General features: G+C 45.0%; 1 protein-coding gene across 1 annotated transcript in view; it reads right to left on the reverse strand.

The window, feature by feature from the left end:
• Nucleotides 1–21,660, reverse strand: part of LOC120930549 (potassium channel subfamily T member 2-like) — a 226,446-nt gene that overhangs the window by 192,422 nt on the left and 12,364 nt on the right. Inside the window, exons 3-5 of the mRNA XM_040341725.1 lie at nt 16,479–16,526; nt 9,525–9,573; nt 8,603–8,662 (exon numbers count right to left, since the gene is read on the reverse strand). Coding sequence (XP_040197659.1) covers nt 8,603–8,662; nt 9,525–9,573; nt 16,479–16,526 — 157 coding nt within the window. The remainder of the gene's footprint in view (nt 1–8,602; nt 8,663–9,524; nt 9,574–16,478; nt 16,527–21,660) is intronic.

Genomic DNA, 21,660 nt, shown 5'->3' on the forward strand with positions numbered 1-21,660 from the left:
GGTCCCACGGGCTCGGTCACGGAGCTCATACAGGGGACTGATTTTACTGTTGTGGGTTTAGTAACACTTTAAACGTGGTGGCTGCATTTGTTTTTTTTTATACCGCGTACACACGGTCGGAAATTCCGACAACAAATGTTCGATGTGAGCTTTTGGTTGGAAATTCCGACCGTGTATATGCTCCATTGGACAAAAATTTGAGAGCTGGTTCTCAAATTTTCCCACAACAAAAGTTCTTGTCGGAAATTCCGATTGTCTGTATGCAACTCCGACGCAGAAAAATCTTACGCATGCTCGGAATCATTGAACTTCATTTTTCTCGGCTCGTCATAGTGTTGTACGTGACCGCGTTCTTGACGTTCGGAATTTCAGACAACATTTGTGTGACCGTGTGTATGCAACACAAGTTTGAGTCAACATTCCGTCTGAAAAAAATCCACGTTTTTTTTGTCGGAATTTCCGATCGTGTGTACGCGGCGTTAGGCTTTTTATTTTTATTTTGACCTGGTCAGTCATACACTTCTGTCTTAGGATGTCTCCACCTCACTGGAGGAGCAATGGAGACACCTCTGGCCTGGTAATTAATATTTTACTATGCTTTCCACAATATGCCACTGGTCTGCCGGGCCAGGAATAGAAAACAGCTGGAATAAGGTATATATAACAAAGATTTTTATTTTTTTAATTAAAAAGGGTTGAGGAACAGTTTTGAATTTTGTGGCCAACTTGGAGCTGGGCTTAAAAGACTAGTACCACTAAAAATATTGGGCCGGATTCACAGAAGAAGTACACCGGAGTATCTACTGAATCACGTCGGGTCACGATTCATTTGCATTCAACACGCCCACCTCTTCACAATTTGAATTAGGCGTGCTTAGGCCGGCACATTTACGCTACGCCGCCGTAACTTAGGACGCAAGTGCTTTGTGAATACAGCACTTGCCTCACTAACTTACGGCGGCGTAGCGTAAATACGATATGCTACGCCGGCTCAAACATACGCCGCCCTACGTGAATCCAGCTAAAAGTCTTTTTCTCTGATTAATCCCCTTTTCCATTGTTTGGGGCATCCAGAAAAAACCTTGTCCAGAGAAGAAAAGGTGAGCGCTGCCATCAGTCCTGTGTCATGCCAACAGTAAAGCATCCTGAGACCATTCCTGTGTGGGGTTGCTTCTCAGACAAGGGAGTGGGGGGCTCACTCACAATTTTACCTAAGTTCACAGCCATAAATAAAATGGTAAAGAATGGTACAAAAACATCCTCCGAGAGCAACTTCTCCCAACCATCCAAGAACAGTTTGGTGAGGAACAATGCCTTTTGCAGCATGATGGAGCCCCTTGCCATAAAGCAAAAGTAATAGCTAAGTGGCTTGGGGGAAAAAAATACGAGATTTTGGGTCCATGGCCAGGAAACTCCCCAGACTTTAATCTCATTGAGAACTTGTGGTCAATCCTCAAAAGGGGAAGTGATCAAAAAAAAAAAAAAACACAAATTCTGACAAACTCCAGCTATTGAACCTCTGGGGGAATCTAGGATAGAAAAGGACCTGGGGATCTTTGTAGATGATAGCATGCAATGCCAATCTGCTGCTTACAAAACAAACAGAATATTGGCATGCATTAGAAAGGGGATTAACTCCAGGGATAAAGTGATAATTCTTCCGCTCTACAAGACTCTGGTCCAGCCACACCTGGAGTATGCTGTCCAGTTCTGAGCACCAGTCCTCAGGAAGGATGTATGGGAAATGGAGCGAGTACAAAGAGTAACAAAGCTAATAAAGGGTCTGGAGGATATAAGTTATGAAGAAAAGTTGCGAGCACTGAACTTATTCTCTCTTTAGAAGAGACGCTTGAGAGGGGATATGATTTTTTTTTTTTTTTTTTTTAAACCTGCAAGGCAAAAGGCATAATCAGCTAGTATGCACCCCATACTGGCTGATTATGAAATACTTACCTCGGAACGAGGTGAAGAACACTTACCTGGTCCACGCCGAGCGAGATGTCATCTTGCTCCGGCATGTCTTCCGGGTATCGCCGCTCCAGCGCTGTGATTGGCTGGAGCGGCGATGACGTCACTCCTGCGCGCGGGAGATTTAAATTCAGCAAGGTCCGGCGGCTGCCGGTCCTTTCGCCGTGGATCCCCCCTGCACATGCGCCGCTGCAATCAGTGGCGCATTGCGAGGGGAATATCTCCTAAACCGTACAGGTTTAGGAGATATTCTTTATACCTACAGGTAAGCCTTATTATAGGCTTACCTGTAGGTAAAAGTGAAAAAAGTGGGTTTACAACCACTTTAATAAAACTGGTGGCCACTCATTAAAATTAGAAGAAAAGAGGTTTAACCTTAAACTGCGTAGAGGGTTCTTTACTGTTATGCCACGTACACACGATCGGAAATTCTGACAAGAAAACCGTGGATTTTTTTCACACAGAATTTTGGCTCAAACTTGTGTTGCATACACACGGCCACACAAAATTCCGACAGTCAAGAATGCGGTGATGTACAACACTACGACGAGCCGAGAAAAATTAAGTTCAATGCTTCCAAGCATGCGTCGACTTGATTCCGAGCATGCATGGTTTTTGCTGCGTCGGATTTGCATGCAGACGATCGAATTTTCCTACAAGAACCTTTCTTGTCGGAAATTTGAGAACCAGCTCTCAAATTTTTCTTGTCGGAAATTCTGACAGAAAAAGTCAGATGGAGCCTACACACGGACGGAATTTCCGACCAAAAGCTCACATCCAACTTTTCTTGTCGGGAATTTCCAATCGTGTGTATGCTGCATAAGAGTGGCAAGGATTGGGAATTCCCTTCCACAGGCGGTGGTTTCAGCGCGGAGCATCGATAGTTTCAAAAAACGATTAGCTAAGCACCTGAACAACCACAACATACAGGGATATACAATGTAATACTGACATATAATCACACACATATAGGTTGGACTTGATGGATTTGTGTCTTTTTTCAACCTCACCTACTATATAACTATGTAACATATAAGAAGTTGATTCACAGCATGCCAAGGTGAATTGCAGAGGTCTTGAAAAAAAAGGGTCAACACTGCAAATATTGACTCTTTGCATAAACCCTAAAGCGGAGGTTCACCCTAAATATAAACTTTGTCTGACTTATACCACCAGCCTTAATATATGTAGAATCCATTTTTTTTTTTTTTATCTCGTATGTCATTGTTTACCTTGATTCTGAATCATTTAGTGTGGCTTCCGGGTTTCGTTCCCCGCGGGAGTGGGCGTGTCGTTAGATTTCCCCGGCTGAGCGCGATGTCTCCTGGGAGTAATGTGTCGAGACTCCCAGGAGACGCGATGTACTGTAATCACGCGTTATCTCGCGGGTCACATGACTCGGCAAGCCTGGGTCTTATATTAATTTTGGCAACAAAAGACACAGTAGGGCTTATTTTCAGGGTAGGTCTTACCATGTAATGTGCTGTCTTCTCTCTCACTCTCTCTCCCTGCCTGACAGGAATCCCCAGTGTAAACTGAGTTAAAATGCTTGTAAAATTCTATAATACACTCTACTGCAGTAGTATATAATGTACAATGTGTGTGTTTCTGTAATATAATTGTGCCAAATACCTTCGTTATAGCGCCGTTCGGCACTTCTGTGACCCGCTGGAGCTCTCTTCCCCGCAATTATATTACAGAAACACACCAATTGTACATTATATAATACTGTAATAGAGTGGATTATAGGATGTTACAAACATTTTAAACTAGGGCTTATTTTCGGGGTAGGGCTTATATTGCAGCCCTCCTGGAAAATAACGCTAGGTCTTATTTTCGGGGAAACACGGTACATACATAGATCACAACAAATTTACATTATTTTGATCTAATTAATCCATTTCGAAAATGTTTTTAGTAATACAATAATAAGTCAGGAGTAGCCAGTTTTAAAAAAAAATATTTACAAATATTTTTTTATAATTAAATAATTTAAAATAAGGCAAGTTTATTAAATAATGTTGTTCAGATTACAAAAAATATTACTTAGTTTTTTTTATATTATTAAATTAGAATGAATTAAATTAAAATTAAAATTGAGGGCAGACAGAAAAATCCATACACTTATGCCGCATACACACCATCACTTTATGTGATGAAAAAAAACGACATTTTCTGTGAAGTAAAAAACGACGTTTTTGAAACTTAAATTTTCAAAGACGAAGTTCCCTACACACCATCGTTTTTCTCACAATGTTCTAGCAAAGCGAGGTTACGTTCACCACGTTTTTCCATTGAAGCTCGCTTCATAACTAGCTTCTGGGCATGCTCGGGTTTAAAAACGTCGTTTTGAACGTCGTTTTTTGCTACACACGGTCAATTTCTGTGAAGTAAAAAACGACGTTTTGAAAAACGACACATAAAATTGAAGCATGCTTCAATTTTTTTTGGTCGTTTTTCACAAGACATAAAACGACGTTTTCCCCCACACACGGTCATTTAAAGTGACGTTTTTAAAAACGTCGTTTTTTTTCATCACATAAAGTGATGGTGTGTACGCGGCATTACACTTACCTTTTCTATCAGCTGCTCAGTGCACGTTCTGAGCTATAGCTGATAGAAAAGATGCTGTGTATGTCGTTACAACGGGGCGTGACCTTCTCAGTACGCCGGCCGTTGTGATGGCAACTGTGTAGTGTTGGCGGCGCCACTCGCCATCAACACTGCACATGCGCGGGATAGAGCGGTGAATGCTGGGGCAAAATTTGGCATAATTTGGTTCTCAGGGGTAATAGGCCCAATCTGTGGCACATGTGACCATCCTTAAGGACAGACATAGGTGGTCTGAGTGGGTATCAGTTTCTCACATCATTTAGGGAAGATGAGAAACGGTCATATAACGGTTGTGTGTGCAAACCAATGCAGCTTTCAAACAACAAAGCTTTGACCACAGTGATCCATAAACCAGCCACTTAATGTATGGTGTTCATCAAATGACATACAGTACACATGGCTAGACCAATACAGAAGCAATCAATTTTAAGTTTACAGGCCCTGCCAGTGTTGTTTACTTCCCCCAGACAGGGAGTTAATTAAAATAGACTGGATCATTACAGCTCAGAGGGGAATTGACTAAGAAGGAATTACCTGCTAATTACTGCCAAAATCAATTTACAGCAAATATTTCCATCTGTAAGTAAAACTTCAGTCTTCCTTATATCTCTTGAGAGATGTAACTAAAATACATTTCCACATAGAACACAATAGAATACCATAACCACAGTAATACAGTCCTCTTCCAGCAAATGAGGCGGCAATCTGAAATCGTGGGGGGAAACTGGAGTACCCAACCAAATCCATATACATAAGGGTTGTGTAGAACATGAGGTTTTAACAGATATGGTATGATCATAGGCATGCGCACAGGGTGTGCTGGGTGTGCCTGGGCACACTCTAATGTGGTGCCAAGACCCCCTGCTTCCTGGGATCCCCAACTCCCCTCCCTTCAGTGATGCCAGCTTCCCTCCTCCACTCCCACTGACTGCAGTAAGGGATGTTTCAGGGTGGATGATTGAATATATACAGTGCGTGATCTGTACCAATCGATCCTGTGTTCATTCTTAACTGCAGCATATGTTTAAATTTGTGAATGAACAGGAAGCTGCTCAGCACAGAGCACTTCCCATTTGTTCACTATCCAGTGCAGCTGAGGCTGCAGAGAAAGGGAACGAGGAGCAGGGCAGGACTTAGGGTGGTGGGGGCCCCTGGGCTTGAGTGTTGAAGGGGCCCCCTGGAGCCGAGAATTGGGGGGGATCGAAGTTGTTGAGCGGGGGGGGCGAATTGAAGTTGTTGAGCGGGGGGGAGCGCATTAAAGTTGTTGAGCGGGGGGGGATTTTGCAGTTGTTGAGGGGGGGTGTGCCTCTCACCTGTGCCAACAGCCGGGGCCACAGACTGTCATTAGCCCGGCTGTCGGCTTTCTTCCCTTCAGCAGCCACAGTCCTTCACACACCACTCCGGTTCCTCCTGCTTCCGTGCTGCCTCCTCTTGCAGTGCGGGAAAATTAACCCTTTTGCGGGACTGCGGGAAGAAGCTGTATGTGCGGGAAAGTCCCACAGAATCCGTGCGTGTTGGGAGGTATGCGCAGGGCCGCCATCAGGAATTTTGGGGCCCCTTGCACAGCTTAAGGCATGGGCCCCCTGAAGCAGAGAACCTAGGGGGGGTGGGGGTGCTGCCGCCTGAAATTGAGAAGCGTGGGGGCTGCCGCAAATTGAGAAGCGGGGGGGCCTTTACAAAAAAAAGAAGAAATAAAGAAGAAAACAAATATATATAAATATATGTAGCCATCCGGGGCCCTGGGGACCTCTGGGCCTTTTAATAAAAAGAAAAAATAAACCTCTGGGCCCTTTAATAATAATAAAAAAAAACATTTATAAAAAATACATAAAAAAAGGGAGGTTGCCAAACCCGGGGGCCCTGGGGACCTCTGGGCCCCTGGGAACCTCTGGGCCTTTTAATAAAAAATAAAAAAATAAACAAAAATAAAAAAATAAACATTTATAAAAAAAATAAAAAAAGGGGGGGTTGCCACATGGGGCCCTGGGGACCTCTGAGCCCTTTAATAAAAAAAATATATATATATATAAAAAAAATGTATTTTTTTTTATAAAAAAATAAAAAAGGTGGGTTGCCACCCGGGGGCCCTGGAGACCCCTGGGCCCTTTAATAATAATAATAATATATATATATATATATATATATATATATATATATATATATATATATAATATATATAAAAATAAAAAATATATAAAAAAAAACATTTTTTTACAAAAAATAAATTAAAAAAAGGGGGGTTGCCGTCCGAGGCCCTGGGGGCCTCCGGGCCCCTAAAAAAAAAAAAAAAAAACCCAGTCAAGGCCAATGGTAAGTCCGGCCCTGACGAGGAGGCTCTGTTTTCAGTCCCTTTCCCTCTGTTTAGACCCTTGATATTTCACCAAAACACCCCTACAAGGCTCCTAAAGAAATTGTAAAAAAAAAAAAATGTAATAATTTTTTTTTTTAACCACTTGCTTACTGGGCACATATACCCCCTTCCTGCCAGGTGAAATTTCAGCTTACGGCACTGCGTCGCTTTAACTGACAATTGCGCGGTCGTGCGACGTGGCGCCCAAACAAAATTGACGTCCCTTTTTCCCCACAAATAGCGCTTTCTTTTGGTGGTATTTGATCACCTCTACGGTTTTTATTTTTTGTGCTATAAACGAAAAAAAGAGCGACAATTTTGAAAAAAAAACAGAATATTTTTTTACTTTTTGCTATAATAAATATCCCAATTAAAAAAAAAAATTCTCAGTTTAGGATATTTTTCTACATATTTTTGGTAAAAAAAAAAAAAAAAAAAAATCGCAAAAGCGTATAGTGACTGGTTTACGCAAAACAAAATAGGGGACATAATTATGATTTATTTTTATTTTTTACTAGTAATGGCGGCGATCTGCAATTTTTATTGGGGCTGCGACATTATGGCGGACACATCGGACACTTATGACACATTTCTGGGACCATTCAAATTTATACAGCGATCAGTACTATGAATATGCACTGATTACTGTATAAATGTGTGATCCCCCACTCCAATCCCTTCAGTGATGCCAGCTTCCCTCCTCCACCCCCACTGACTGCAGTAAGGGATGTTTCAGGGTGGATGATTAAATATATACAGTGCGTGATCTGTACCAATCGATCCTGTGTTCATTCTTAACTGAAGCATAGTAAACTATGTTAATTATGCTTCAATTTGTGAATGAACAGGAAGCTGCTCAGCACAGAGCACTTCCCATTTGTTCACTATCCAGTGCAGCTGAGGCTGCAGAGAAAGGGAACGAGGAGGCTCTGTTTTCAGTCCCTTTCCCTCTGTTTAGACTGTCATGGAAGGGGTTAACACTAGGGGGGGGGGGGAAGAGGTTAAATGTGTGCCCTGCATAGTGTTTCTAACTGTAGGGGGAGGGGACTGACTGGGGGAGGTGACCGATCTGTGTCCCCATATACAAGGGACACAGCATCGGTCTCCTCTCCCTGACAGGACGTGGATCTCTGTGTTAACACACAGAGATCCACGGTCCTGCTCAGTATCTGGGCAATCGCGGGTGCCCGGCGGCCATCGCTGCCGCCGGGCACGCGCATCGGGTTCCCAGTAACGCGGCGGCGCGCGTGCGCCCCCTAGTGGCTCTGAAAGACAAGGACGTCATATGACGTCCTCTCAGAACAAGAGAGCTATCGTGCCGCCGTCAATTGAAGGCAGCCGGTAGTGAGGAGGTTAAAAATAAAAACTACTGACACCATCCACTGCCTTACTGACACCAATCTCTGCTCTGCAGATATATACGCATGTGTGTTTGTGCTCTGGGGTGCACACCCTAGTGTAATCGGATGTGCACACCAATGGGGAAGGAAATTCAAAGGCAGCAGTGTTCCTGCTCTGCCTATTATCCTGGTTTTCAGATGCCTTTCAACCCATCTGCACAAAGAACTTGTGCTTCAAGTGCTCTGCATGTGTACAACTTGCCAGTGAAAATGCGCAGCAAGTTACAAATTTGTGTCAAGTTATCCCTGCTATCTGGGAAATGAGACTCACCTTGTATCCCAGATAGGTCAGCAGCATGGTTTCTAAAAAGCTGATTAATGCAACAAGCACCTACGAGGAAAGGAAATATTGAATGAGGTTTCACAAAGATAAAAGCAGTGATATACAATTAGAGCATTATACAGTATACACTAATAACACAACATGTGTTAACTATGTTCTCTAAGTTAACTCCAAGCAAATCTAAAAAAAAAACTTAAAGGGTTAGTCTACACCTGCTTTGCTCTGAAGAGTGATCCACTTTCAGATCGCTATTCAGAGAGCCTTTGACGGGCAGTGAGGAGGCATTGTAGCGCCTCCTCACCCCCTGTTTCAACCCCTTGAATAGGTCAAGGCTGTTTTTTTTTAAATCGAAGCAGTACTCACCGTTTTAGAGAGCGATCATCTCCGCCGCTTCCGGGTATGGGCTTTCCTATTTTGATTGACAGTCTTCCGACAGGCTTCCGACGGTCGCATCCATCGCGTCACGATTTTCCGAAAGTAGCCGAACATCGGTGCGCAGGCGCCGTATAGAGCCGCACCGACGTTCGGCTTCTTTCGGCTACTCGTGACGCGATGGATGCGACCGTCGGAAGCCTGTCGGAAGACTGTCAATCAAAATAGGAACGCCCAGTCCCAAAGACCCATACCCGGAAGCGGCGGAGAAGATCGCTCTCTAAAACGGTAAGTACAGCTTCGATTTTAAAAAAAATAGCCAATTCCCGACAAAATGAGCATCAATCTAATGTTAAAAATTAACATTTCCGGGTGAACCTCCACTTTAAAGGGTGAACTCCCGCTTTAAGACCGTTCACATAAATGTATTTCAGCTGGGTATTTAGCTATTCTATCCATTTGCAGATGACATACAGGGTTCAGCTCACTGGATAGTACAGGGTGTACAACACCTATATGAAATGATAACTGGATTTACCTGGAGTGCCCACAGAGGAACAGGCCGGTTCACCCAAATGATGGGGGTCCTAGAAAACATAAAAATATATACTGTTATGTGTGTAAAGTAACATGTAGCCCTATAGGGAAGACAGATGCAATTGTTACTAATCCAGTGGTTTGTGGAACATTAGTGGATTATTTAAAAATGTTGTAACAATGCCTATGCATTCGCACAACTGTCCAAAATGATCCCCACATTATTAGCTAGATTCACAAAGAGTTAAGCCGGCGTATCAGTAGATACGCCGTCGTAACTCTGAATCTAAGCCGTCGTACATTTAAGTGTATTCTCAAATTCGTATCTTAGCTATCTTAGCTGTCTAGTTCCGCCGGCCGCTAGGGGTGTGAACGCTGATTTACGCCTAGAATGCGTAAATCAGCAAGATATGGCTATTCACGAACGTACGCTTGCCCGTCGCAGTAAAGATACGCCATTTACGTAAGGCGTTTTCAGGCATAAAGTTAGTCGAACAAATAGCTGGCCTAGCCAATGTTAAGTATGGCCGTCGTTCCCGCGTCGAATTTTGAAAATTTTACGTTGTTTGCGTAAGTCGTCCGTGAATGGAGCTGGACGTAATTTACGTTCACGTCAAAACCAATACGTCCTTGCGGCGTACTTTGGAGAAATGCACACTGGAATATGTCCACGGACGGCGCATTTACGCTATGCCGCCGTAATTTAGGAGGCAAGTGCTTTGTGAATACAGCACTTGCCTCTCTGACTTACGGCGGCGTAGCGTAAATACGATACGCTACGCCGCCTCACAATTACGCCGCTCTACGTGAATCCAGCAGTATGTCTACTATGTGTAATTCCTACAATCTTCAGCTCCATCTAGTGGCCAGTATTTTCTTGACTGAGGTATTTCAGGAAAATACAGCATTATGGCCACTAGATGGAGCTCCAAAGTAAATAAACACATCAGGCACATGGGGATTATTTGTGATGTCTGGGTGAATGCTTAGACATTTGCACATCATATATACCAAAAAAACATGGTGCCTTGTGGGAATAAGAACATCATATGTTTTTAATAAATAGACCCCTTATAGGTAACATTGATAAAAATAGGCAATGAGGGGCTGCCAAAGCAGTAGTGGGAGTCGTTAATGTATCTATACAGACCTATACCGCTGGGTCACCAACCCACAAGAATGTGTGCCTCTATGCCTTTTCCCACGGCAGCTTACAGACCAGGGAGTTGACTTTGTGATGGTGGCATTGTAGGGAAGTTGTATCCCTGTTAGATATTTGAAGATGTGGCTCCTGTGAGGGTTATAGGTTCTCACTTGAAAACAGATTAGGCTCTTATTATTCTTTATTTTACATTTTCAGACTGGTTACCTCGAAATTGATATTAAAGGGGGATTTCACCCGCAATTTTTTTTTTTAAGTCAGCAGCTACAAACACTGTAGCTGCTGGCTTTTAATAAGGACACATACCTGTCCTAGATGCTCGCGATGTCGGCCCCCCCGAGCCTGTTCGCTCGATCCAAGCAGTTCCCGGCACCACCCATCCTTACTGGCGCCACGCATGTGCAGTTTCCTACTCGCGGCGCTTTTGTGAATGGGCGGCTGCTTTCTGGGATACACACAGTTCCCAGAAGGCAGTGCGCACCATTCCCCAGAAGACACTGCGAGGAGGATGAGGAAGAAGACCTTCCGCGGTGGATGAAGAGGCAGGTTAGGAACTTCCGCATAGCAACCGATATTTCTGGTAAGTAAAAATATAAATTCTATTTTTTTTTTAGATTTTCCGTAAAAAAAAAAACATTTTCAGGGTGGAACTCCACTTTAATTGGATGCATATGCATGCCTTTATCCCTGAGACCCTTCTTTAATCACACCTACCCATATAAGTTCTTGTTACATTGCATACATACTTCTAAAACAGGGGTGGCAAACTCAAATTCATCGGGGGCCACATTAGCAGTATGGTTGCCCTCAAAGGGCCGGTTGTATCTGTAAGACTACGTGTCCACTATTAGCATAAATAATTGTCACTGCATTTGTTTATTACTGGTTTTATGGAGCGCAGGATTCAGGAGTATGCGCACGAAATGCAGGATACAGGAGTATGCTATGGACCGCGTGCAATATCTGACCTCTGCACCCTCCACTCTCCTTCTGTCCACCCTGGGATGGGATGGGGTGGGGTAGGATGAGATGGGATGGAGTGGGATGAGATGGGATGGGGTGGGGTGGGATGGAATGGGGTAGGATGGGATGGGGGTGGATGGGATGGGGGTGGGGGGTGCCGTAGGATGGGATGGGGACGGGATGGGGTGGTATAGGATGGCATGGGGTGGGGGTGGAGTGGGATGGGATGGGGTAGGATGAGATGGGGTATGGTGGGGTTGGATAGGATGGGATGGGCTACCTGACATACATGGACCTACCTGACATACACAATGACTTCACCTACCTGACATACACTGACCTCACCTACCTGACATACATGGACCTACCTGACATACACTGACCTCACCTACCTGACATACATGGACCTACCTGACATACATGGACCTACCTGACATACACTGACTTCACCTACCTGACATACACTGGCCTCACCTACCTGACATACATGGACCTACCTGACATACATGGACCTACCTGACATACATGGACCTACCTGACATACATGGACCTCACCTACCTGACATACATGGACCTACCTGACATACACTGACCTCACCTACCTGACATACATGGACCTACCTGACATACATGGACCTACCTGACATACACAATGACTTCACCTACCTGACATCATGTGTCACAGCATCCAGCCAGCCAGAAAGGAGGAGGGGAGAGCCGCCCGCCCATGCACAAGTGTTGTCATATTCTGCTCCCTAGTGCATGGTGTCGAGGAGGCTTGTAATTGCCGCCTTCTGGAGTCTGCGGCGCCTATGATGGACGTCACACGTCCCGCGGTCCTGTGATTGGATGTCCAGGACGTCCATCATAGGAGCCGGGTGTACCAAGATGGCCGACCGCTCCGGAGCTAGGTCGAAGCCGCGGCCTTTCCTAAGGCCGAGGCAGCGGTGCGCTCCGCGGATCACAGATCGGTCACGATCCGTTGCATCACTAGTGGCAACGGACGGCCCGTTGCGCGGGCCACATGGCAAGGTCTCGCGGGCCGGATTCGGCCCGCGGGCCTTGTGTTTGCCACCCCTGTTCTAAAACATGGAAGTTGAACCAGAATCAGTTAATCTCTGTTCTCTTTGGTGATACTATTTCTGCCGTCTGTTATAACAGTGGTTTATTTATAGTACGTATTCATGTGTGATTTGTCCTCTAATGCTTGCTAATGACATTACTTTTGGAGATTTAATATACATTTTGTGTTCTAAATACACTCCAAGGTCTTGATGATCCCTTGCGTTTTGTTGTTTCTTTAGCCATATAGGACCATGTGATCCACTTCGCCTGATGGTCCCCTCTCATACCTCCCAGCAGCCTGGGACGTTGTGAGTACTTCTCTGCACTTATCTGTTTTGTCGACTTGTTCATTTCCCGACTTGTTAATTCCCTGACTTAGTTGGGGTAGGTGGTACACTTTGGTGGAGGTGGGTAAGCCATGCCTCATAACCTTTGACCTCTGGGATCCCACCTTCTGGCCTTTGACCTCTCTGGGAGGTCCCTGTTCCAATTCCTGAGTCCTAGCCTTAGTCTTCAAGGGAAAACACTAACCCTAACCCCTAACCCCAACCCCAACCCTAACCCTAAGGCCGCGTACACACGGTCGTTCCAAACTGATGAGAATGTCCGATGGGCCATTTCCATCGGTTCACCGCTGAAGTAGCCTGATGGTCTGATGTGTGTACACACCATCGTTCCAAAAACCGATCGGGTCAGAACGCGGTGACGTCAAACACACGACGTGCGGAATAAAACGAAGTTCAATGCTTCCAAGCATGCGTCGACTTGATTCTGAGCATGCGCGGGTTTTGAACCGATGCTTTCTGTACTAACCATCGGTTTGGACCGATCGGGCAGCGGTCCATCGGTTAGATTTTAAAGCATGTTTTAAAATTTTGGACCAAAGGACAACGGACCGATGGGCCGTACACACGGTCGGATTTGACCGATGAAACTGGACTTAAGGCCGTTTTCATCGGTTTGGACCGACCGTGTGTACAAGGCCTAACTCTAACCCCCTAACTCTAACCCTAGCCCCCTAACCCTAACAAAGTGGTTGTGCGTTTTGCTCCTTCATTCTTTTCTCCTTTCCCCTCTTCCTTTGTGAGGATATCTGCACGTGGCAAATATATACTTGTGCATGTATATATATGAATTATATATTGTTGTCTAATTTTAGATGTAAGATGTTTCATATTGGATATCTGTGATATATGAGCATAATGTATTGAAGAGGCCGTATGAACCGCAAAATGCGTCACCTATTTTGTACATTTGTGAGTAAACCTTATTTTTTGATACATTGAATGTTTGATTGTATGTTTCTAATCTAAATAATTTTGATTAATAAAATTTCATATGTTACTTTTATATGATTTATTGGAGTGTTTTGATATTCAATGTAAACACCTATTTTTCAAATTGTTGGCTGTTTAGACCCCTTATAGTCTGCGAGTCAGTGAACACCCCCCTCCATCACCAGATTAAAAAAACTTAACTACAACCTGCGCAGATGATGAGTGACCTTTCCAGTCATGCTGCCATAATTTGTAGCATGCTTAATATTGAAAGAGCAATCTGCACTGCAGGGAGGCTAAACTGGGCTACTTATTCAGCACATTTCTCAGCTGTGAAAGGACCCGTGTGAATGGGTTTTTACTTGTTCTAGAAATGCTTTGCTGCCCATACAAGTCAACAGAAATAAAGCACCTAAGAAGGATGTCAACTGCAAGTCAGAAGATCAACTACAGGTCAGAAGATTAACTACAGGTCAGAAGATTAACTACAGGTCAGAAGGAGGCCAACTGTAGGTCAAAAGAAGATCAACTGCAGGTCAAGCGGTCAATTGTAGGTCAAAAGAAGATCAGCTGCAGGTCAGGGTGTCAACTATAGGTCAAAAGATCAACTACAGGTCAGAAGGTCAACTGCAGGTCAGAAGGAGGCCAACTATAGGTCAAGAAAAGATCCACTGCAGGTCAAGTGGTCAACTATAAGTCAAAAGAAGATCAGCTGCAGGTCAGGAGGTCTAAATCAGGTCAGAAGATTAACTACAGGTCAGAAGGAGGCCAACTGTAGGTCAAAAGAAGATCAACTGCAGGTCAAGCGGTCAATTGTAGGTCAAAAGAAGATCAGCTGCAGGTCAGGATGTCAACTATAGGTCAGAAGATCAACTACAGGTCAGAAGGTCAACTGCAGGTCAGAAGGAGGCCAACTATAGGTCAAGAAAAGATCAACTGCAGGTTAAGTGGTCAACTATAAGTCAAAAGAAGATCAGCTGCAGGTCAGGAGGTCCAAATCAGGTCAGAAGATTAACTACAGGTCAGAAGGAGGCCAACTGTAGGTCAAAAGAAGATCAACTGCAGGTCAAGCGGTCAATTGTAGGTCAAAAGAAGATCAGCTGCAGGTCAGGATGTCAACTATAGGTCAGAAGATCAACTACAGGTCAGAAGGTCAACTGCAGGTCAGAAGGAGGTCAACTATAGGTCAAAAGAAGATCAGCTGCAGGTCAGGAGGTCAACTGCAGGTCAGAAGATCAACTACAGGTCAGAAGGAGGTCAACTGTAGGTCAAAAGAAGATAAACTGTAGGTCAGGAGGTCAACTGAAGGTCAGAAGAAGATCAACTGCAGTCAGAAGGGGGTCAACTTTAATTCAGACGCATCTTTGAGAACTCTATTTGAAACTATACTCAGAAGCAAACTAAATGTATCTGAAAGATTGTTTCTGCTTTCCTCTGATCTGCTCTCTATCTAAAAAGATAGGAATTTGGAAAACTAACATTTAGCCCAGTTCAGCCTCTAACTTTATGACCCAGCTTATTTTAACGTGGTAAGAGGATAATTGGAAGATGCTGGAAAGTGTCAATGATAAATCACCTAACTTTTGTTGGAGTCAAAGTAATTGTGAAATTGCCTGCATCGGGGGTTTGGTGATCCCAGGTGAGCTAGAAATGAATAAACTTGCTAATAAACCTGTATATAGCCTGTACTTTAACATCATAAATAAAGACTACGAAAGAGAAGTCATAGATTCCCTCAAATAAATACAACTAATCGTTCTATAATGCTGGTCGTCGCTACCTTTAGATCAAGGATCTTAAAGGCTTTCCTATACGAGGCCACATCCTATATTTTAGAAATATTCATGAGCCAAAAAAATATATATACAATTTTTTATAGATGAACAATCACATTTTGATCATTGAATAAGTTTTACTTGTAACATTTTTGAATCCACATGATGTTATTTAGAGCAAACAAGAAAAAACCTCCGTAAAACAAAGCATGGAAATTCCAAATAAACCTGAGCTCATCGCAGGTCCCTACACCCCCTTACATTAGGGTCCCCATGTATGCCCCTCCTTACATCATGGTTCCCATCAGAGTCCCTCCTTATACCAAGGTCCCCATCAGAGTCCAACCTTACATCAAGATCCCCATCAGAGTCCCCTTACATCAAAGTTCCCATCACATCCCATCCACATCGTCGTCCCCCCTTACATTTAAGTACCCTTTATTTTAGTACCCCCTCCTTACATCAGGGTCCCCATCAAAGTCCCCCTTACATCAGTTTCCATCCCATCTAAGTTCCCCTTACATCTAAGTCTGCCTTATATTAGTACCCGTCTTACATCAGAGTCCCCATCAAAGTCCCCCTTACGTCTGTAGGCCAGATTTGGCCCACAGGCCATAGTTTGAAGACCCCTGCTCTAGATAAATGCCAAGTGACCACTAATTGTGGTTAGCTGAGAACCCATTTTAGCTGTGCTGTGGCATTGTGGTTCTTACCAGTCAAATTTGTGCTGTGAAGAATAGTTCTGTTTTGGACATTCCCAGCTGTAGATAAAAAATAAAGGCTCATGAGCTATTAAAAAAATACACATTGTAAAGAGGAAAGTTTCAAGTGAACAATAGATAAATGGAATACAAAAAGTCTAGGTGAACAAGATATGCATATATACTATATTGGGGTGAATGATAAGAGATGCATGCCTGCTCAAAGGGTCAGACTATGATTAGGGATGATGGCCATCTTACAATGACCTTTGTTTGTGTCTACTGGCATTCAGTGGCTCTAGGTTTTGTGGACCAGATAATTATACCAAAGTAGCCGTTTGCAAGTGCCAACACAAAGGCTGAGATCAAGGCCTAAGATCAAAGTAGACATTCTGTTATAGTATCAAATGGCTAGAGAAGAAATAGTTCAGGGTAGGGCATGGGTAAATCTAAAAGGCCAGTAAAACCAGGACATCAAAACCAAATGCAGAGGTGTAGAATCACAGATTAAAAGGAGTAGGGTCAGGGCAGAAAATGAAAAAAATGTAATAGGAATTAGCAGAAATAAAAAAAAAGAAAAAGGAAAAACACTTGCTCATCCATAGCAACTAAACTCATTAAAGGAAGCCTGTCATAAAATAAAAATGGAGGTTCCCATAGCTGACCACCCCCTTGGAAATGTTAGTTGCCTAGCTGTCATGTTTTTTGCTTTGGCTTCAATTAGGGTTGCAACTAACGATTATTTTCATAATCGATTAGTTCAGGGCTCAAAATTTCAAGTCCTGAGCTACTAGCCAGGCCTCAAGGGTTACTCGCCACCAGTTGCACCGCCCAACCCCTACCATGTCCCGCCCCTAGACACGCCCTCCTAAATTATCTCATGAAATTACACTTAAATGTTTTATGCAGAATGAAGTTATAAAAATACATATTAACAACAACTTTATCCGTGCCCAAAAATGCAGCCACGTGTCCCCAGTGCAGCCTACCTGTTCTGGGTAAGAGAGAGGAGAGCCGCCGCCGCGTTGTTCAACGTGCGTGGAACGGCGCACGGCAGGGAACACAGCTATTGAATTGAAAGCTGTTATATTCCCCACGCTTTGAACAATGCGGCGGTGACTCTCCTCTCTCTTCCCCTAAGATCACTCCCACACTCGCCAGCCCTCAAAATCCACTCGCAAAATGCGAGCAGATGAGTGGAAATTTTGAGGGCTGGATTAGTTGGTCGATTATTGTTTCGATGAATCGGTTAATAACCTTTAAAAAAGTGTTGTGTATAATTTAGTTAATATGTGAAGTTTAAAAAAAGGTCTATTCCTAAAGATCTCTATGCAGTGGTAAATATAAATAACCAACTATATGGTTAGGAAACAAAGGCCCGGATTCACAAAGACTTACGCTGACGTAATGATACGCCGCGTAAGTCCACGGATGCGCCGTCGTATCTATGCGCCTAATTCACAGTACAAGATACGCCTGAATTTTGACTTCCTACAACCGACGTAAGTCTCCTACGCCGTCATATCTTGGGTGCATATTTACGCTGGCCTCTAGGGGCGCTTCCATTGATTTACGCTTCGAATATGTAAATGAGCGAGATACGCCGATTCACGAACGTATTTGCGCCCATCGCAGTAAGCTACGCCGTTTACGTAAGGCGTACGTCCGGCGTAAAGATAAACCACCAAAAAGCTGGTCTGTCATGTTAGGGTATGGACGTTGGAACTGCCGTCGGATTTTACGCAGTTTACGTAAGTCGTACGTGAATGGGACTGGGCGTAGGTTAAGTTCACGTCATATGAACTCACAATGTGCAATGTGATTCTGAGCATGCGCGCGCATGCGCCATTCGTTCGGCCATTCATTTACATGGGGTCACGGTTAATTTTAATACAACACGCCCACTACCTTCCTAATTTGAATTAGGCGGGCTTACGTTGGCCCATTTACGCTACGCCAACGTAATTTACGGAGCAAGTGCTTTGAGAATACTGGGCCAAATCCACAGCCAGCGGCGCAAATTAAGTTACTCAAAACTTATGTCACTTATGTCATTTACGCCCTAAGTATGTCACGGCGCCCTAAGTTGGTGTCGTAAGTGCCGTATCCACAGCGCATTTGCGCACAAAATTGCGCTTACGTAACTTAAATTCCGAGGCGTTAGGCGGGGTTATTGCAAGTTGGAAGGAAGTGGGCGTGCTTCATTGTAATGAGCTGTGACCCCATGCACATACTGCGTGCACGAATCTGCTGCTCACTGCGCATGTTCAGAACTTTGCTCGGCGCAATCAGTGAGATAGGTAAAAGGCCAAGCGTACTTAGTTTGAGGATCGCCCTGTGTATAAAAAGCCCCAGTCAAAAACACTTCCCTTGCAAAAGTATATCCCAGTGTTTCCCTTCCATGAGCAATTTGCTTCTGCTCTTAACGTTTGTTGGTGTTTGTTGGTAACTTGTGTTTGTGAGAAAAGTGTTTGAGGAGTTGGAGAGTCTAGTTGGTGTTTGTTTTTGATAAGTGTATTTTGTTATTTGTTTGTTATTGTTTTTGCTGATTTTTTTTTTGTGCTTGTATTTTGTTTGTTTTTTGTTTGTGATTTATTTAGAATTTATAGTAGCTGTCTGCTTGTGTGTTTAGATTTTTGTCTGTGTTTTGGGTGTGTATTTTTGTCTGTTTGTTCGGTGTATATTTTGTCTGTGTGTGTATATTGTCTGTTGTTGTGGGGTATTTTTGTCTGTTGTGTATTTTTTTGTGTTGTGTATATTTTTGTCTGTTTTTTGGTTTTTTGTCTGTTTGTTGGGTGTGTATTGGTGATTGTTTTTTTTGAGTTTCTTGGTGCTGGGTGGTGTCTGTGATGGCCCCCAAGCGCAGGAAGCTTAATTTCACCCTGGGAGAGAAGCGAATTCTTACTCGGGGCATCGTGCAATATGGGCGATATCTGCATGGCCCTGAGAGACGGAACACCCCCCCGGCCAGGAGGAAGGAGCTCCTTAAACGGATAACGGATCAGGTCAATGCAGCGGGGGGGGGGGAGACCAGGACCCCCGCTGGCATACAGAAAAAAATTAACGACCTTAGGAGCTTCGTCCGCAATAAGATGGCAAAGATAGACGCCCATACCAGGGGCACTGGAGGAGGGGGACCGTGCCCAGTCAGACTGACGGAGGAGGAATGGGCAGTGGCCCAGTGTTTCCACACACAGCAGGTGGTGGGCCTGCCTGGCTATCAGTCAGATGTTCCTGTGAGGACAGGTAAGTTTTTGGTTTTTCTCTCTGGTGATTAGCATGTGTGGGTGGGGGAAGGGAAGATGTGCCAAGTGTGTGGATCCTCCAACCTGTGATTGTTTTGTGTCCTCCACAGATGGCCAGGAGGTTGCAGGCCCATCAGGCCAGGAGGTTGCAGGCCCATCAGGCCAGGAGGTTGCTGGCCCATCAGGCCAGGCTGCTGCACCACCCCCAAGACAGGCTGCTGATGACTCCCAAGAAGGGCAGGATTCCCCAGGGGAGGGGAGTGGCCAAACCTCCCCTCATGAGGAGGTTGAGGGTGAGGAGGATGAGGGGGAGGGGGAGGAGGAAGAAAATATTCAGATTGGCCGGGAAGTCCTGTTGGCGTCTGATATGATGACCTTTGAGTCTTCCCCTGAGGCTACCCCAGAGGCTGGCACCAGTCAGGCCACTTCTCCCCCAACAGGCCTCCACCCACAAGGGTCACTCTATCCCCTCCTCCCAGGCCACAAGCCTCAGGGGCAGGCAGGATGGCGACCCAGGACACCATGGAGGTGGCCGAGCGTCTGCCAGTCAGTCTGCTGAGGGACAATGCCCGGCAGACCCGCACTCTGGATAAAATGCTCCAAAAAATGACCCAGATGGAGCACAGCCTGGGTGTAATGATGGAGGCAGTCGGTGATGTGGCCACCAACTCAGTGGCGGTCATTACATGCATGAACAACCTACAGACCGCCACAACAGGCTTGGCAGGGAGGTGACTGCCCTGACCCAGACTGTGCAGGACAATACTAGGTCTGGCCAGGCCAATGCGGCTGCCCTCACTGCCTGTCTCAGTAGAATTGCAGTGGCCTTGGAGGGCAGGCCAGCAGGGGAGGCTCCTCCTTCCCCTGCATACCCCCCCAGGAGGCTCCTCCTTCCCCTGCTCACCCCCCCAGGAGGCTCCTCCTTCCCCTGCTCGCCACCCCCAGGAGGCTCCTCCTTCCCCTGCTCACCCCCCCCAGAAGGCTCCTCCTTCCCCTCCCCCCCCAGGAGGCTCCTCCTTCCCCAGCTCACACCCCCCCCAATGGACATCCTCCTTGAGGGCGTGGCCGTGCCCGTGCCCATGGCCGTGCCCGTGGCCAGCCAAGGCGTAGCAATCGCCGCCGATAAGTAATTAGCAGGGATACTTTTGTTTTTTTATTTTTATGTTTTTTTATTTTTTTTTATTATTTCATTTGGTATTCTGTACTTATGATTTGATTTATGTGTGTGAATGATGTGTGAATGTGGGGGGGGGGGGTGGCATTCCTGATAAAATAAGGGTGTCACCCTCAGTTTTGGTGGAGAAGGGATCCCCAGGACCAGGGAGAAGTGATCCCAGGTTCCTGAATGGTGTATGAATGCACAGTGACATAATTGGAGCCGTGGCGTGGCGTTGCTGCTCCCAAGTACCAAAGGGGGGGGGGACTTGGATCTAATCCAATTCAATGTGCATGTGATGTGTCTGTGCTAGGGACCACAGTGGCGTGCATTCATGCATTCTCATTGTGACATCATTAATGTGCGTTTACTCTGCAAATATGCATTCTGCGAGGCGTCTCCTGACTGCTGTTCCCTCAGAAGAGGGGGTACCCTGGGTTACTAAAGTCACTATTATAGATAGGGGCATGGATGCCCCTGGCATGGTGGCATACAGATTGTAGTCCAGCAAGTGTGTGTGGTCAGCTCTTCCTTCATGGTATTGCTTTAGCTGACCTTTACACGGCATGTGTAAAATTAGGGCTGCTTTTATAAAGTGTAAAATTGCTCCGGGAAACTAACAGAAGCGCACAGGTCGTAATCTACGCCGCACACACTTAATTTTGTGGATCGCCCTATCTCCCTCATTTGCATCTTTGCCTATCAAATACAGAGGCGTGTCTAGCGTAATTTGCGCACAAAGAAGCGCCGGTGTAATTATTTTAGGTAGGACGGAAATACCGGAATTTCATGC

Source organism: Rana temporaria, chromosome 3, assembly GCF_905171775.1.
Source record: "Rana temporaria chromosome 3, aRanTem1.1, whole genome shotgun sequence".
Classification (NCBI taxonomy): Eukaryota; Metazoa; Chordata; class Amphibia; order Anura; family Ranidae; genus Rana; species Rana temporaria.